We start from the raw sequence: 18,777 nt of genomic DNA, 5'->3' as shown, positions 1-18,777 counted from the left end.
TCACTTACCTGTTAACCACCAGACTCCTCTTCTGGTGTGTGGAAGCGGAGATGTTTTGCATGGAGTGCTTACTTCCCCTTCTCCTAGTTTAATTCTTATGGTCTTTCTCAATGAGATGATTCCATGAAATCAAGTTTTGTTTTCTTCAAGAGTGAACAGAATCTGCAGACAGACAGGCAGCACGATGAGCAGGGTCTCTCTGGAAGGTTGTGCAGGCTGCTCACTGCACAAAGGACCGCAGGCTGAAGGGTGAGTGGGCTGAGATCCAGCTCAAGCTCCGCTCACTGAGCTGCAGTCCTATCACCAGCTGCCTTTTGTGTCCACAAAGGTTCATGCCCTGCTCTTGTGGGGATGTTCTAGAGTAACGACTTATCTAATTCACAGAAAGACGCTATGTAGACCAAGGAGCCCTGATAAAAACTGCACATGTGCTATGAGGCTTTACCCAGAGGGCTAGGCTCAGGAGGCAGATATGTCTTTTGTGTAGAGAAATCTCTTGTGTTCTTTTGTCCTCTAAGCATTTCAAGCGTTCAGAGTCTTTTTGAAGGAAGAGACCCGATATTATGTGCATAGAGTAGCTCTCTGTTTCCCCCAAACCAATACATGGCTTTCTAGATCACTGGTATTTGAGAAAAATGATGAAGTATGCATCACGTGAATTACTTAGGGATCACTGCCACCTCCACTGTTTCTTGTCCATTTATCAGAAAAATCTTAGACTAATGTAAGACACTGATAAAAATCAGCTGAATTTTTTTTTTTTTCTGATAAGCAATGTAAGCGAGTGGGCAGAAATTGCTTAGATAGGTGTAAAAAATTTCTACTTGCTCATTTACTATTTTAAGACCTTTAATACAACAGTTCATTTTGAGATATGTTACTTATCAATGGTCTGAATTTTCAGGTAACTTCAGTTATGCAAATGTTTACAGTCTCCTTATCCATTAAGCTTCATATAAGAGTACCAGCAAAGGCTTCTTTTTGGGATAGGAATTCTAGCAATAACCACTCATTGAATTAAAAACACAATACAGAACAAAGCTTTGTGGAGACAAAAGAATCCATGCTACTGAAAGCAAATGTTAGTATAGAGGATGAGCTACAACTTGGAGACTTAAAAACAAAGGCTATTTTCAGTACACTTTTCTAGTCAGTAGCTAATCCAGGGAATGCTGTCATGAGGTAGTTCAGTAACATTTTCCCGAACTTAACAGTAACAGAGAATTAAAGAGTAAAGCTATTCAACTAAGCCAATAGGAAAATCAAGACTCTCCAGCCCCAAGCTATTTCTGGATTATCCATGTGAAGAATCTGCAGACTCTCTCTGGTGTTCTCCCTTTAGGCACATGGACTATTTTTACCAGCACAAAGAGCAACGTTGACTGTGATCTTGCGAGCACAATTCTCAATTATTCTCCACGGCTGAGCTTTCGGCAAAGACCACACAACTTTGTTCGGCGCCTCTTTGAGGACATCACTACTTCCTTTTCTGTCTTCACCTAGAAATGCAATGTTTGGGCAAGGAAGGGGGAGGGAGAGTAGAAGACAGGAGAAGCATGAGAACGATGGCAAGAACGTGGGGAGCACAGAGCTGACTGGGAACCCTCTCTCAGGGCCCGACAGGCTTCTTCACAGGGAATGCTCATTATTTTACTTAAAAGTACAATGAAATTCCAGAATAGCAGACAAATTCCTAGTCTAACCTGGTATAAAACCGTATGCTAAAGCAAAATACATTTTTCTCCCCAAATAATATGCTAAAATTATTTATGCCATTTGTGTGGAAATTAAGACCAAAATGCAATATGCTTTACATTTCTGGTGTAGAAAGTTTTGTTCCCGAGTCCCGGTCCTGAGGATGGCAAACCTAAATGATAAATGAAATGACCATGTCATTTATTAGATGGAACAGCTGATGGAAGTGGTATTTGATTATTGGGGAGAAAATGCTACTTCAGACATCCAAGCACTTTAGAAAATGTGCTGATATACGTATATTGAAAGCTGGGTTAAAAAGAATCTGTTTACCAGCTTCGGTTTACTACTCCAGAGATGCAGGCTGGGAGGATATTCTTAGACTGTGCCTTCCATGCGTGTCTGGTTAATAATGAGGTGCTTTCCCCCACAGCACGGTACATCTTAGTGCAAAACTTTAGTACCTAGTAGACTATAAGAAGATATCTGTATAAAAGAAATAAAGTTAATACCTCAGCCAGTAAGCCAGTAAGTCTTATGCTGTACGAATGTGCAGTTTTTTACTGCGTTGCTCAGGCTATAGTATTATTTTCTACTTTCACACCATGCGGTTATATCCACTTGATTTAATCATGGATATTTTCTTTAACATAAGCTATCTTAAGTGTAAACTTCATTTTTAAATGTCTTCAGATTCATTCTATTAGTTAAAATACACTCGGGCAGACATTAATCCAATTTGAATAACTACATATGAATGAGGCTACAGCACTATCCAATACCGAGTGCAAGTCAGTTCCATTCATGAGGGCTTTTCATGCATAAATATAAAAATATTTTATTTCAGACGCTTACACTTTTAAGGTACTCCCTAGAAAGGGATGTCAAAAAAATATTAAATAAAAGAGGTTTCAAACTTTGTTAGGCTATGATTTGAGGGGGAAATGACTATTGATGGTTACATAGCTGGAAGTCTTTGTGGTAATAAGTATAAGCTCACTTCAATAAACTCACTTTTCCCAGAATCCATTGGTGTGAAATTATACATTGTTGTTATTGTCAAAGGCTGTTCAGCTTTGACTGATAGGCAACAAGCAGTTACTGAGCATCTGCTATATTGCTTATTGTGTAGTCTAGTTAATTTGTCTCTAGCAAAAACAAAGCCACAGATGACCTTATCTCTTCCACTGTGTGTGTGTTTGTTTGAAGCTGTTTGTATATTCTTGATTAGTCTGTTTTTGAAGCAGCTTGGAAAAGTCTCATCTACTTTTTAGCATTTGGCTGCTTTTATAAAGCATCTTAGAAAGCAGACATAGCACTCCCAGGTCTGCCAGAAGTATTTCTTCTCTGAAGACTCAATTTCTTCCATTGTTAAAAAAATTTTTATTTATTTTGCCACGCTGAGCAGCAAGTGAGATCTTAGTTCCCCAACCAGGGATCAAACCCATGCCCCCTGCAGTGGAAGTGCGGAGCCTTAACCATTGGACTGCCAAGGAAGTCCCAAGACTCATTTTCTTGAGTGGTATTGCTTTGCTCATGCACTGAAGACTTCTGGTAACAGAAATGGACCAGAGGGTTTTAAACAGTTCTACAGAAATTGTACTTTGGTCTCTAGACTTCGTTGTCCTTGGGAATTGGAACTGTCACCTGGTGTGCATTCCTCATAACTGAGATTATCTTAAAACAGAAATGGTAGGAAAGCTTTCCTGTGCTTCGGGTAGGAGACGAATTTGCTTTTGTAGAATTTGTGGCTGAGGAAAGCAGACAGGGCCTGGCTGAAGAAGACATATGTTACCACGAGCCACCAAGTTAAGTTGTGGAAACCAAAGGTGACAGCCATGGAAATGTAGATCATCAGCTCTGCCAAGTAGTTAGGGGAAGAAACGTATTCAAACCAGTCTCCAAAAGGGATTCGGTGGTTACAGTGAATGACCACTCCTGAAATGGAAAAAGAAGATACCCTGAACATTCGAAGTTGCCAGAACAAAGTTTTACCACTTCACCCTCCAAATAATTTATAAAACTCATTTAGAAAAAGGTGTCACAGACCTGTACAAACCACCATCCTGTCACACCTCCATTGTCATTCTACTACATATTAAAAAGTCACATGCTGAGGTTATACTAACAACTGTAAATAAGTTTCTCCAACAATCCTCCAAGCTATTAAGAACTCAGACACCAGCGTCAGACTGCATGAGTTCAAATCCTAGCTCTGCCACTTACAAGCTGTTGAACTTTAGATAAGTTGCTTAACCTCTCTGTGCCTCTCTTTCCTCAACTATAAAATGAGGATAAGACTGTACCCGCCTAAAGCGAGTACTGTGAAGTTACATATAAAGCACTCAGAACAGGGCCGGCACAAAATAAGCACTTGATAAGCGCTGAATAGTACTATTCCATTTTTAATATTTCAAAAAGTCTAATAAAAACTCTAACTGTGATAAGTCAACACAAGTTAACTAAAGAGTCAAGGTTTTTTTGCCTTAGCTGGAATGATACTAACTTGGCACAGTAATACTAGGGCTCACATGCTGGTTAGACACATATATGCAGTGTAGGTCCCAAAATGTGGGCACAGAATACAGTCGTAGAATGTCAGGGCTAGATGGTGTCAGGGAGGTCTTTCAGTAAAATGCTCTCATTTTACAGATGGGAAGATCAAGACCCAGAGAGTCTTGTCAAAAATGAGCATTGGAGGGCTTCCCTGGTAGTGCAATGGTTGAGAGTCCGCCTGCCGATGCAGGGGACGCGGGTTCATGCCCCGGTCCGGGAAGATCCCACAGCCGGCAGAGCGGCTGGGCCCATGAGCCATGGCCGCTGGGCCTGCGTGGAGCCTGTGCTCCGCAACGGGAGAGGCCCGCGTACCACAAGGAAAAAAAAAAAAAAAAAAGATCATTTGATAGATTAGTCAACTAATTAGGGCAGGAAAGAAAAGAGAGAAGTAATACGTACACCTAACTTCTGAGGGCTAAAATCCACATGCAGTGGTTCTAAAAGATATCTCACCTGCTTTATTTTTCCTGAGATTGCCGAGAATGACATGACACTTATACTGATGGACAGATGACCAGATGAACATCATCATTCCGAGGATATGGAACCACCGAGCTTGCATCAAGAGATTTTTCCCTATCACATAGACTACAGAAATAAGAATTATCTTATTAGCCAACTCTGCAAAATTTCAGAGGCTCAGAGCATTAAAAAAATCATATAATCAGTAGAACACCATTACCTACTTATTCTGTTCTTCACGACTGGAAAATCATCCTGCTATAATTTCCCAAGTACAGAGGGGAGAACAGCATCCCTGTGGATGGGGGAGGTGTGCTCCTCAGCCAGGGGCAGCTTCAGGGGCCCCTGGCAGAGAATTCCGTATCAACACATTCTCTTGTTCCTTCTTCAAGTGCTTCAAGCACAGGGGTCAGCTCTGTCTCCCACTCTTGTGATGCACTCTTGTGTGGTGAGACTACTTAGCATTTTTATTTCTAAGCCTGGTTTTATGTCCTCTTTCTTACAGTCCGTCAGAAAAACACTTCCTAAAGGATCTCATCCCGAGCCATTTCTAAGGAAACCTTTAAGGCTGACTTGACTGGCTCTGGCCAGTGAAGAAAATCACTGGAAGTAAAGGCTAACAGTGGAACTTCTCAAAAAGAGGAGTAATGGAAACTGCAAGATAAAGACCAAAACAGTATCCCTTTCTGATTAGAGAGAATCTAGTCAGAGAGATTTCGTTTCAGGAGTAGAAACACTCAAAAGTTTCATCTTCTTTCTTCTCCAGCTACCAAGAAGATGTGAAGAATGCAGGTTTTCTAAGGACTGGCATTAGAAAAACAAATTAAGGACTTCCCTATGTTCAGCAGGAAGCAGTGAGGCTAGTCAGGGATTTGACTGAAAAAACAAAGCTGTCCATTGACAACGGGGAAGAGCCGGAGGCTCTGCAGCCAAGAGGGAGCCCCTACAAAGTTGATTCAGGTAGGAGAACCAAGGATCAAGCTATTCCATATGGGTACCTGGAGGCAGGACTCAGCTGATGACAGCTAATGACTAATGACAGTCCACCAAAATCTAATTGTGTAAATTTCCTTTAAAAACTTGCTTTCTCTAAACAATCTACCATAGTCTCTTAATGTTGACTAAGTTTAGCCATTTAACTAAATAGTTATATTTTTATAAGTTAAAAATAAACAGACTATGAAAAATAGTTTTAAATCAGAGGCTATAAGAGCAAGTCACCACAGGACTAAAAGTTGAAGCAAGTGTCTGAGAGTTCATGTTACAGCCAAGTAAGTCACCTACTCTAAAGGCAGAGAAATTACCTATGAGAGAAAAAAAAATTTAAGAGTAAGTTTTGATACAGGAAAGGGGAGGCAGGAGGAAGGCTATTTACTGAGAGTCTAATCTGTGTAGTATTTAGTTATTCATTTATTCATTCGTTCCTTATTGAGTGTCTACTGAGCGTGGCATCTCTCACAAGGGATAAAGCAGTGGGTAAGTCAGGTGAGGTCCCAGTCCTCATGAACTCACACTCTAGTAGCAAGAGATGAAACAAGTAAAAAAATCAATAACCAAGATAATTTAAGGTACAGATGGTACTCTGAAGAAAAAACAACAGAACAATGTAATGGAGAGTGACTGGGGGTGGACCCTCTAGATTCTGAAGGCAAGGAGATGTGAAGATATGGGTAGTTTACAGACACACTTTCTTTCCACTTCCACAAAAACCCTCTGAAATCAGTATATGTCCCTAATTCCAGATGAAGGTTCTGAGGCTCTGAGATGTTAATAAGCCAGACTTCAGACTCAGGCCCATCTGACGCCCAAGCCCGTCATTTCTATCAGACTCTGCAGCTGGCAAATGCCCCAGTGTTCTCTTCCAGTGAATTCCTGAAACCAGTCCTCCCCATACTGTCCCAGATGATCTCTTGAAGGACAGGTAGGTGAAACACAAGTTTCAGAAAACTTCAGAAAGGAGTGTCTAGGGTCTACAAGCTATTTTGTGGGTGTCTCAGCAGCCTTTCCTTGACTTCTTATACAGGAAGGAAGGTGGAAGTTGGGGTCCAGCCAGCAGAGGAAACTCCAGGAGAGATATGTAATGCTAACAGACTGCAAGCTAGTGGGTTACCAAAGTGCTTTGGAAAGCTCCTTTGGGTTAAAAACCTCGGACTGTTCTCCAGGAATGACGGCTCAAACCATGACATGGGAGGCACAAGGATGCCACAGCCGAAAGCTCAGGTAGGAAAAACTGACTTACGTTCAGAGAAATTAGATGGAGAGATGCTAACTGAGTGGCTGGAGCCAATAAACAACTCAGGAATTGAGAAAGAGCGTCAATAAGTCATACTTTAAAATCGTTCCTTGCGCCATGGAGGCCACGGGCTGTCCTACAGCAACAGAGAGAGAGGCCAATCAAGGGGTACTTGACACTGAAATCAAACCTGAGGAGAGAGCTCACTCACTGAGTACTGGAAATATCCAGACCATGGGCTCAATTTACAAGGAGGGATAGGGCAGCTTTAGGAAACAGGGAGACTTGGGCTTAGTGAAAACGGCTGTGAAGGACCTACCCTAGAGCTTGTGGGCTGACGGATACCAAGGGTGCGAGATGAAGTTAAGCTCAGCACTAGAAAACTCATTTCCATCACCCAAAAGGACTTGAATTCTTTATTTTAAGCATGCACTGCTTTTACAAAAACCATGGTCAGAAATGTCAGATATCCAATCCTCCCTCTCCCCCATCCCCCAAATCACATTTCATTTCCTCCTCATAAACAAAGTCATGATTTTGCTTCCCTCTTCCTGGCTAGTGAGAGCTCAGAAGTGTTAAGGCACAAATTTGATTTACCACAGTGCTCTTTTGTCCTCTCCGCTCAGGCTACCTCACTTGAAATAAGCTTTGTTACAACGGGAACAATCACAAGAACGAGATGGCAACAAAATGGCTCCCTACCTCCTCGTCAAATCCCAACTATTCACCATGAGCTCAGGCCACCCTTTCCTCCTCTGGTATTCCATGATTTCACCGTGCACAACAACTTTCCCTTCCCCACCCTCATCCCTCACCCCTCCACCCCTGGATGAGGAGGCTTTGGTGAGGCAGCTTGGCTTGCTGACCCTTTCTCCTGTTCCAGTGTGTTCCCCTGCTTCCTGTTCTACTCTTGACCACACTGCCTCTTCCTTTCCAGACTAACTCCACAGAAGTTCACTGACTTCAATCCCACTGATGGAAACCCCACATCCCACTTCTTCATCCCTAAACCAGGCCTCCTGAAGACTTTGCACTTTATTCTCTTTACTGAAGGCATTGCTGCTTACATTGGTATCTCTCAGGTTTTAGCAGTTATGGTTGTGATGTGCATCTGCTAGGCACCCTTGGGCATGTTGACTTTTTAAAGCTACAATTAGAGCCCAAACTCCTCAAATGCAAAGTGAACTCCTACTTTCTAACTTCCATAATGCTTGGTGGAATGCTTCACCCAGAGTCCCTCATATACCCAGTGACTCAGCTGACAGACCCCAGCAACCACTCACCATTCCTGCCGTCCATTGGCACTTGGCTCAACACAGTTAGGCCAACAAGGACATAGTAGACAAGTCCAAAACAGTACTGCACGACGTGAATCATGGCATTGGAGAAGACACTGACATAGAAGCACTCGAAGAGTCTTCGTAGGCTGTGCAGCCACAGAAACACTAGCACTAAGAACGCAGACAGCGCGAGCTCACCCCCTACAATTCAGAATGGAACACACTCAGCATCTCTCTCTCCAGGACTAATCCAAAGTTATGATTTCCCCTACTGTTAAACAGGGTATTAAACAAGATCAGAGCTTGGAAGGGGCCCTAGATATCATCCAGCCTAACACCTCCTTTGTTTGGCAACGAGGGAGTGAGCCAAGTGAAGTCAAGGCATTTGGCTCAAGGTTACACAGTAAGCTGGTGACAGAGCTGAGACAGACTCGGGTCTCCTGACTCTACGCTGTGATGTGAAAGCCTTCTGGGTTACATGGCTGTGAAGGGATCCATGCTCTCAGAACCCAAACTCCATGGTCTCTGGTCCCTGGCACTAATCCCCATCTGAAGATAGGAAGAGTTCCTGGATGACCTCTGAGCAAGGACTCCTGGTGGGATCCCTGAGGTCAGGGGGGAGAAGAGACACAGGCATATACTGAAGCAGAAAGGGGGATGGGAACAGAGACAGGAAGAGTTATGCATTTCTTTCCGTATTTTAAAAAAAAAAGAAATTATACTTTTGGGGGACTGTGAGACTTGAGATCTATCTTCCTATCTGCCTCTCAGCCCTCTGCCTCAAGAGAAGTCAGAAGAAATGCTGGTTTTTAAAATGACATAAAATCTAGATGTTTTTTAAAAATGTTATCACACACATCATAAAAATACAATAAGGACACAGCCTAATGAATTTTTGCAAAGTACACCAGCCCATCCCACCCGTACGACCAGCCCCTACATCAAGAAACAGAACACAGCCAGCACCTCGTGCTCCCCTCCAGGCACTGCCCCTCCCCGCACCCTCCCACGGGTACGCTCTATGGAGACTTCTATCACACAGATTGGCTTTGCCTGCTTTTCTCATTTAAATATAGTGAAACCTGGTTCTAACTCTTCAGGAATAGGATAAAACAACCAACCAAATACAACTCCTCACAACCACCCTTCAAATATCCGAACCCCAGCCAGCCCCCCAGTAAGCGAATGAAGAGGTAAAGTTCTAATGGGTGAAGTGGGATTCACCGAGGTATCTTCCCCTCCCAAGTAAGATCTGCATAGCTTTTTCTTTCTGTCATCTTTTGCAACAAGTTCCTCTGGTTATACAGAAAAGGACTGTTCCTAGGAAGCCAGCGGTTTGGCTGCTGGAACAAAGGACAGAGATAGCACCAGAACAATTTGTTTCTAATTCTGCCCCTCTCCTGATGCCTGATATTAATTGAGGCCACTTTATGGTTTTCACCTTCAATTCCTTACCTTTTAAATTGTTCTGTGTATCCTTTATTCAAGGCACAGTGAGGCAAATTTAAATGCTATTTTGTAATCATCTGATCAACAACTATTTACAGTCAATTTTTTAATATAACCAAAGCCTCACAGCATAACAAACATTTTTAACCTGTGATCAAAAAGTAATTTTCTATCAAATTTCTGGAGTCCAGAGGCATGACTGTGGTTGGAACTATATATGAGATAAATGTTTCAAGGCAAACCTGAGGGATCCTAAAGTACTAAAAATATCAGAGGGAGAATAGCCAGTCCTGTTCAGCACAGCACTTGCTGGGAAATCAGGGATGAAGAGCTGACTCTCAGCTCTGCCATGATCTCAGTGAAGGACTTGGGGCCTTCCCCTTGGCCATCTGGCTGTGATCCACGCGGAACCCTTTCTGCCCCACCCTTCACTTCCCAGCCCCGCCAAGAAGCTGAGAGTGGCTATGAAATACCGAGAACACCTCCCCGCAGGCAGGAGAGACAGGAACAGGATACAATGGTTGGTATTAGCCAGAGGAGTTGTTACCTCGGAATTGCGCAGCCCCAAGAATTCTGAGTAAATGATGAAGCCAGTTTGGAAAAGGTGCTCCCACAAACAGAGACTGAGTAAGGCTCCAAAGCAGGAAGCCATTCCACAGCACTGAGATGATATAGAAGTGAGAAAAATACCTGCGGAGGGAAAACAAGTTAGGTAATAATCAGAGTGGATCCACTTTAAGCCTTTATACAGGAAGACTATTTTTAGTTTCCCTATCCTCTTTCCTTCATTCTGCAAGTATAGCTTTGCTTTTTTAATAGAACCTGAATCCTACAGATGTTCAGATTTTTGAAATTTCCTTTCAAATGATGGGACTGGTTAACTAATAAGAAAAAGGCTTCCTAAAGTCAACAAGAACATGAATGACCTTGTTAAACTTAGATGTAGGGTTAATTAGCTCTCTCTTATCTTCAGGTAACAGGATTGGGCTCAAACTCAAAAATAGGGGGCCCCACGGCCTGGCAGAGACAGCCTAGATTGTGCTAACACTAGCCAAATCTGTGGAAGATTTCTAAATCTCGAGTGATGTTGCTGCAATAGCTGTACAACTGTTACACAAGATTTGCACAATCACAGGCTCTCAGGGTTGCAAGAAACCTTAAAGGTCTTCTGATTCAGTGTTTTCTTAAATTGTGTTGATCTAAATTACTTTTATAATAACATGACAAATATTAACTCATAAAACTAGCTATCAACTCCTGATGGGTACCGCTCTCATACAAATACAATACATATTTTGCAATCAACACAGTAAGGAATGAAATAAATAAAACCACAAAACCAATAAAAGTTGAAATTAGCAATGTCAATTTAACATGAAAGATTATGCTGGTTTGCTGCAAAGGAATCACCTAATACGGCACCAGGGCCTAACATGCTTTTTTGAGGTCTCTTTACCTATACCTCTACTATTTTTCTCTAATCAAATCAATGCAAAATCTTTCTGACTCTGCAGGGTGCCTGGAGGTCACCTGGCCTTCCCTGGTCTTCAATGATCACATCTATATTAAGCCCTTCTTCTTGTCTCATTAATCTGTGATGCAGTAAGACAGCCTGGAGTCAATAGGATTACACATAGATTCAGGGACTCCTCTTCCAGTTGATTCAGAGTATGCTTGTATGTACCAGACCTCACAGTCCCCCAGACTATGCCCACAACCCGTCTGATAAACACTGATCTAAGCTGACCATTCCATAGCAACCCACTTAGTCTCCCCACTACTGTTACAAATTCTATCACCAGATCTGTCCTCTCTGAGATGTCCTGTTATTCTGGATTCAGATCTTCTCTAGGCTCAAGTGCTTAGTTTCCTGCAAAGTTCATGCATGAGTGTCAAGTCTACCCCCTCGTCCCCACCCCTGGGCCCCCGGCCTTTGGTTGCCTCCCAGGGTCTTCCATAAGACACACTTCCTAGAACTGAGCCCAGGTCTGGTCTGAGCCAGCAGAGCAGAATGGCAGCTGCAAGGTGCTCTGCAGGCTCCCATGGAAAGGGGAGGGGCCGGCTTCTGAGGAGCAACTTTCAGCCGCTTTACCTACTTCATGTTTTCAAAACAATTTACTGAGCACTTAGAACACGCTAGGTGATGTTCTTGGAGCTGGAGACACAGCAGGGAGCAAACTGAACAGGTGGCTGCCGTGATGAAGTTTATCTTTCCGCAGACAGTCAGCAAATGAACCTGTAGACGTCTAGCCCAGTGCTGGGTGAGGGGACAGAGACGGTGCAGAGGGGAGGCCATTCTGGGTGAGTGGTCAAGGATGGCCTCTCTGGAACTGACACTTGGCTAGAATGAATAACCTTTGTGAATTTCTGAGCAAAGAATGTTCTAGGCAGAGGAAACAACCACCACGAAGGCCCTGAGGCACAACAAAGGACACATGTGTGGAGGGTGCTAGGGCATTAAAAGCAAGGGCAGACCCTACAGGGCCCTGTAAGGACACTGGCTTTTTCGCGCAGGCTCAGCGGCCATGGCCCACGGGCCCAGCGGCTCTGCGGCATGTGGGATCTTCCCGGACCGGGGCACGAACCCGTGTCCCCTGCATTAGCAGGCGGACTCTCTCAACCACTGTGCCACCAGGGAAGCCCAGGACACTGGCTTTTAAGTGGGATGGGAAGGCATCTGAACACAGCAACCTGAAGTAATACTTTATGTTTTAAAAATCCTTCTGGCTGATGGAAAAGTTCTGGAGATGACGACAGTGGTGATGGCTGCACAACAATGTAAATGTACTTAAAGCCAACGAGCTGTACACGCAAAAAGGGTTAAAGTGTAAAATGGTATGTCATGTATATTATATCACAATCAAAAGAAAAAAAGAGAGAGAGCATTGTTCATTCATTTTGGTCTTTTTTAAGTTAAAAAAAATCCCCCTGGTAAGGAAAGAGAATCGTCCAGTTGTGGGGAGACCAGTTAAAGAGTATTTCATTTCATCTTCCCAACAATCCTGTCAAGTTTGCATTATATTTACACGTGGCAGCTGAGAAAACTAAGGCTCAGAAGGTTAAGTTACTCATCCAAGGTCATGCAGTAAGTGGCAGTGTTTGGCTCCACACTCAGCCCTGATGACTCTGAAGTTAAAATCACATGGCTGTGCTCCTATTCATGCCATCTAGACTTGCCAGAACCTGCTTTTCCAGCCCTATGTTACATGTACCAATTTATACCAAACCATAAGTCAACCAAATTACTCAAGAATGTTTGATATAAGATGCTAAGCCACATTTTGCTGTGCCCTACTTGTGCCATGGGGTTTTGATTCACAGGCAGATTGTTTTTCTTATTCCTACATTTTGCACATTCTATCTCTTGTTTTGCTTGCCTTATTTCCTGCTACAGGAAACGTGTCCTACTCTTAATTCGTGGTTACATCTGTTTTTTGAAAAGACCCAGCTCTAGCCTCAAAAGCAGATCTGAAAACTCTCCTTCCTTCTCTTCTAGACACTCTCCCTCTTTTTCCTCCCTTGGCACTTTGCTTAACTGAAGTGAACCCCTGGGAGCAGGGATATGGGGACCCTTATGGTAGCTCAGGGCTGGGCACCGAGCAAGCACTCCTCTGACTTAACAAACATTTTGGTGCTTAGCATAAGCCAGGGACTGCTCTAGGCTCTGGGGATACAGCAATGAACACAAAAGACAACAGTTCCTGCCCTCATGGAGCTTATACTCACAGTTACACACAGAAGTAAAATTTACACCATGTCAGGAGGTGATAATTGCTAACAAGAAAACTAAAGTTGGGAAGAGACGAAGGAGTGCTGGGGATGGTAGTATTATACTTTTAAACAGGGTGGGTAGGGCAGCCTCGTTGAGAAGGTTATACCTGAGCAGAATTATAGGAAGTGAGGGCGTAAACCATCTGGCTATTTGAGGGAAGAGCTTTCCAGGTAGAGGAAAGGCCTCTACAAGGCGAAGCCCCTGAGGGGACAGAAAACAAGCAGAGAGACCCAGAAAACTGGATTGGAGCCACACAGGGGGCAAATGATAGGATCTCAGTGAGGTGGTGGGGACAAGACTGTACAGGGTCTTGGACTCTTCCTGGGTGTGAGCTGGAAGCCACTAGATGGTTCTGGGACAGGAGATATCTGATCTAACACTACTTGCTGATTGCAAGAACTGATCCCAGGACCAGTTAGGGGAGTCATAGGTTTAATTAAGGAAGGAAACCAATGGTTCCTGAGTTCTGACGAGGTGCCTGGCCCTGTGCCACGTGCTTTAATGTCATCACCACCTGTATGAGGAACAGGTGCTATTATGCTAACACTCTAGTCCATACCACCACCTCTTGCCTGGAGCACCCTTAACGGCCTCTTACCCAGTCTTCTCCACACAATGGCTAGTCATCCTCTCAAACATAAATCACATAATGCCATGCCCCCTTCCCCATCCTAAAGCTGCTTTCCACATACTCAGAATAAAATCTAATCTCCACTATGGTCTGTAAGGCCTGCTGTCTGTCCTGGCCTCCCAAAATGAACTCATCTCCTGCCCTGCCCCTTTCTGATCCTTTCTAGTGTTGTCATCAGCAACCCCATCTTCCTCATGATCAAGTAACCAGGCTGGATTTCCTCTGAAGCACTTATTACCATCTGAAATTATTTTGCTTGTTTTACAAGATTTGTTTACATATTTACCGTTTTACAAAAACAAAGGCTCCAAGGAACCTAGAATAGCTCCTGGCAATAGTAAGTACTCTATAAACAATGGTTAAATAAATGAATGAAAGAGAAGGTACCACATCCAAAGTTACTCTCAGAGAAAGCAGTCAAGTTAATCAACAAACCGATTAAAGCTAAAACCTTTTTTTTTTTTTTGATTCATTCAAAACATTGATTGAGGACCTTATTATTATCAGGCATTGAGCCCGGGATATGGTAACAAACAAGACAAATGTAAACATATGGAGTTTACAGTCTAGAGCAGGGATTCCTGACATTTTTCTTCCATCATGCACTCCTTTGGCAGTCTGGTGAAGGCTACATGCCTAAAAGACATAGGGATAAACAAAACCAATTATGCTGAAATATAGGTAACACAACCACTAAGAAACATTTGTAATATATGTGCTTCTTAATTAATGTATTAAATAACAAGATATAGTGGAGGATAATACAGTATTCTTATAGTGAAAATAATGTTTTGAGGTCTCCTCAATATTTTTAATATAACATTAAAAAACTTGTCACAAAATTGCAGGAATTGCTAATTCTACTGTGGTTTGTTGATTACATTCATCATTAAGAAAGTGCCAAATTTCAGCTAGAGGTTAGTGAAATAAAGATGTAATTTTTTCCAATCCAATTTGCCCCAAATTCTATCCACAGATCCCCTGGACTGCTGGTTAGGAACCCTGAACCCTAGTAGGGAAAGTCTGGATGGTTCTCTTTGTCTCTACAGTTCAATTCAATTGCAATGTTTCTATAACATTTTGAAATATTAGAAACAGAAGTACTTCCATATACACTATGCAAGTCAAGAGCACTGTGACTCACGTTCGAGGTCATGTATTTATTCAGACTTTCTGGGAAATCAAAACTCCAGGAAGGGCTTCCCTGGTGGCACAGTGGTTAAGAATCCACCTGCCAATGCAGGGGACATGGGTTCGAGCTCTGGTCCGGGAAGATTCCACATGCCGTGGAGCAACTAAGCCCATGTGCCACAACTACTGAGCCTGTGCTCTAGAGCCCGCATGCCACAACTACTGAAGCCCGCAGGCCTAGAGACCATGCTCTGCAACAAGAGAAGCCATCGCAGTGAGAAGCCTGCGCACCTCAACGAGTAGTAGCCACAACTAGAGAAAGCCTGCCCGCAGCAATGAAGACCCAATGCAGCCAAAAATAAATAAATAAAATAAATAAATTATTTTTAAAAATTAAAAAAGCACAAAAACAAAACTCCAGGAACCAAAAGAAAACAAGAAAAGTAACTATCACCTTAATTAAAAAAAAAAAAAATCTACCAGGCAGGGGTAATGGAATCAACATTCCATGAATTCAATTAAGGTTTAATTCTTTCCTCTTTAGGAAAAAATAATCCCAAACAAATTCACCTAAGCTCTTGGGTGCAGAAACGTGATATACAGCTGCCTATTTCTAAGTGTAAAAATTACAGGCTTACTTTCACCTTTAAGAGTACTACTGAATTCTGAACAAGGAAAAATATTTAAATATAGCATCTAGACATTTTTGCCTTTCATGACTGGCCTGGATTTGCTGCACCTTCTCTAGTATGAAAAGAAATTTTAGTTTAAATTTAGAAAAAAGACCAAACAAAACACCATGGAAGGGTCCGTTCTAGAATTCTCGAAGAAGAAAAACACATAAATTATTTCATAATATAGTAGAAGTTACAAGGAGCCCAAAAAGTACCAATTTTGTAGTAAAGAGTAAGGGAAAGGTACAAAATTTGTTTCTTGGCCGTCAAATATAACGACAGACCGGAGTAGTAACAGGTAGGGTATGGGAGCCAAAGAGGTAAGTGCAGGGAATGATTTGAAATGTGCCCTCTACTCCAGAAACAGTAGAACCTTTTTTAAAATTCAGAAAATAAATTGTTAGAACTCACACTCTCAAAAGAATTTTTTTCTTCACCTTGTAACACTAAAAAAATGACAATCTAGGAATGTTCCTGCTATGAAATAGAAAAGTACTACACTCAAAACCTGATGAAAAATAGGATGACCGGAAATTTTAGCTTACAAAGAGCTTCTAAGAAATAGGAGGTTTAATCACTGTGTGTGAATCATCTACTTCTTCCCAGAGCCTCATTCCCGTTACATTTCCTCAGAATGACCTAGTGCTCGCTTCTCAGTGTTAATACCTGATGAATATTTCTGCAACAGTCAAAAGTGGGAAGCCAAGTTTATTTAGACTCTTTCTTGTCTGCAGACCTGGGGCACCGCCTAATGCGAGGTCTAAGTGAGAACCAAAGTGTTTTAATACATCAGAAACCCTATCACTTTTCTCCAGATTCCTTCCTAAACGCCAACTTAGGCTGCATCTCCAAGAAAAGCCACTGCTATATTCCTACCGTCTAGCAGCGTTTGGCTGACTCTTCCCGGTAATGTTCTGAATTTAAAGAAAAGCAAACAAAAAACCGAAACTATAACAAACCTTACAATTTCTGAAAGAATTCTATTTAAGTCCTAACGATTTAATCTCTCGTTGAACTTAGTTATGAAATCTGCTGAAAGTCAAATGGGGCTTAGGGACCAGGCTTGCCTAAAATGTGCCATCTTGGGCAACATTTCTCCAGGGGCACCTGCCGAGATGCGGGTAAGGAGCGTCAGTGTGATCGAAGGAGGTGGGCGCCAGTTGGTGACCCGCGTCTCACCCTTCATCCTAACTGTTGAGAGTTGGGAAACAAATACGGGACACAGAGGCGCGAAAGGAGGGCCTGCCTTAATTTTTAGTGAGTTCCGGCGACCTCAAGTTAGCTTATGAGCCCCCAGAGTGCAGGAGAGAGGAAACAGGAGAATTTTGGGAAACTTTAATTTACCGCCTGGTGACCGGGCCTAAATTGGGAAGCGCTGCCATTTACCCCGAAGGAAAGGCTACGTGCGGCCAGAAGTTCACGTTCCTGCGCCCCGGAAGGTGCGCGCGGCTCAGCACCCTCGGTGTCGGCGGACACTCGCGGCATTCAGCCCCCAGCGCCACGCAAAGGACGCGGGCAGAGCCGGAGAGCGGGCCGGCGTTGCGCCGCGTCAAGGAACCCGCCTGGGCCTCCCGGGCCGGTCCGCGCCGGCCCCGCTCCCACCTCTGCTGCCCCCTGCCGGCTGCTCGAGCGGGGCGCCCCCGGTCTCCGCGCCTAGGCAGCCAGGACTCGCGCACGGGCGCGGTTACCTCTTGGGGACATCAAAGGCCCGACAGGCGGCCGGTCGCGACGGCCCCCCTTCCTTGGTTTTTCCATAGCGGATCAGGTCCTGGAAGAGCGCGCAGCCCGGAAGCAGGCCGGACGGCACGAGCTGCAGCAGTAGGGTCAGCAGGAAGGCCGCGGCCAGCGTGAGCCACACGGCACGCAGCGGATTCAGCGCCGAGAGTTCGGCGCCCGCCCAGGGAGCCATGGCCGGCGCGCCCGGCGTCCGCGCTCCCCGGGCCCTCGCCACCCGTTGGCGGAGGAACGGCCACTCGTGCGCGGCGCGCCGGTCTCAGCCGGGCGGGACGTGGGTGACGCAGCGCAGGGCTGGGTCGCGCTCGGCCCCGCCCAGGACACGCCTCCCGGGAGGAGGCACCGCCCTGCCGCGCGAATTTCTTGGTCTGGGTCTTGCTGGAGCTTGTTGATCGCTCTATCACTAGTCTGAGTCGGGGTTCCTATATGGAACCCCAGAAATACGACTCAACAGTATGATTTAAAGCAGCGGAACGAGCAAGACCACGTCTGCAAGTCTTCACTGCAGCACTGTTTTCATTGGAAAAGTGGAAACAATCCAGAATGTTCCACGTTAAGGTATCTAGCTAAATTATGGTACAATAACATTGGAGTATCATGAATCCATTAACATAATTATGAAGACGGTCGAAACACGGAAAACTGTTTATGATAACTGAAACTGTAGGCTAAGCGAAAAAAAAGACTAAAATATATAGCTATGATTGCGAACAACTATATTAATATGAATGTGTGAATATATGGATAAAGAAGGCGGGTCATACAAGAAAATGAATAGTTGTATTAGGATGTTAGGAATGTGTATAATTTAAACACGTAAAGTAGAAAGTCAAGACAATTGCACGTACAAAAATGAAAGTGGTAAAAATTCTATTTTAAAAACTGCAGTCCTCTCCCTACTAGAGTTCCACTTCTTGGAGGCAAAGTTTTTAACACCGTCTGCCGTTTCTTTGATATTTACTCCGTGTAGTGACTGCTATTTTTATTGACTCATCAATTTTAAACAACATTGATTTTCAGTTAGGACAAATGTAAATTTAACTCTTTTAGGTAAGTTTTTTAAAGCCTTGAAAATGTCAGTGCTTAAAATATTGTATGCCTCTTATATGACAGGCATTGTTTTGCCCACCAAGGACAGAGAGGCTTACAGGACAATGTCC

At 43.6% G+C, this 18,777-nt stretch overlaps 1 protein-coding gene across 2 annotated transcripts; it reads right to left on the bottom strand.

Moving 5' to 3' along the window:
• Nucleotides 1-1,299: 1,299 nt before the first annotated feature.
• Nucleotides 1,300-17,888, bottom strand: SRD5A3 (steroid 5 alpha-reductase 3). Of its 2 annotated transcripts, XR_004350042.1 has the most exons (6): nucleotides 17,572-17,888; nucleotides 10,223-10,365; nucleotides 8,230-8,427; nucleotides 4,705-4,839; nucleotides 2,029-3,633; nucleotides 1,300-1,499 (listed from the first exon to the last, which is right to left on the bottom strand). XR_004350042.1 is itself a non-coding variant. In XM_032632908.1 (5 exons), exons 1-5 carry the CDS (start codon nucleotides 17,790-17,792, stop codon nucleotides 3,374-3,376), a joined length of 957 nt encoding a protein of 318 aa, XP_032488799.1. In that variant the 5' UTR covers nucleotides 17,793-17,888; the 3' UTR covers nucleotides 1,300-3,373. The 2 variants fall into 2 exon arrangements, 1 of the variants encoding a protein (XP_032488799.1); XM_032632908.1 differs by having other exon boundaries at nucleotides 1,300-3,633.
• Nucleotides 17,889-18,777: the final 889 nt, after the last annotated feature.

Source organism: Phocoena sinus, chromosome 5, assembly GCF_008692025.1.
Source record: "Phocoena sinus isolate mPhoSin1 chromosome 5, mPhoSin1.pri, whole genome shotgun sequence".
Taxonomy (NCBI): Eukaryota; Metazoa; Chordata; class Mammalia; order Artiodactyla; family Phocoenidae; genus Phocoena; species Phocoena sinus.
The sequence above is the reverse complement of the archived record's forward strand: the minus strand, read 5'-3'. Positions and strand labels throughout refer to the sequence as shown.

Bases quoted from the DNA above. Each gene is read 5' to 3' on its own strand.
- SRD5A3 (XM_032632908.1), bottom strand. From the start codon at position 17,792: ATGGCTCCCTGGGCGGGCGCCGAACTCTCGGCGCTGAATCCGCTGCGT. The intron at 10,366-17,571 runs GTAACCGCGCCC...TTCCCTCCGCAG, and splicing joins GCCTTTGATGTCCCCAAGAG to GTATTTTTCTCACTTCTATA. The intron at 3,634-4,704 runs GTGAGATATCTT...TTTCCATTTCAG, and splicing joins TCTCAGGAAAAATAAAGCAG to GAGTGGTCATTCACTGTAAC.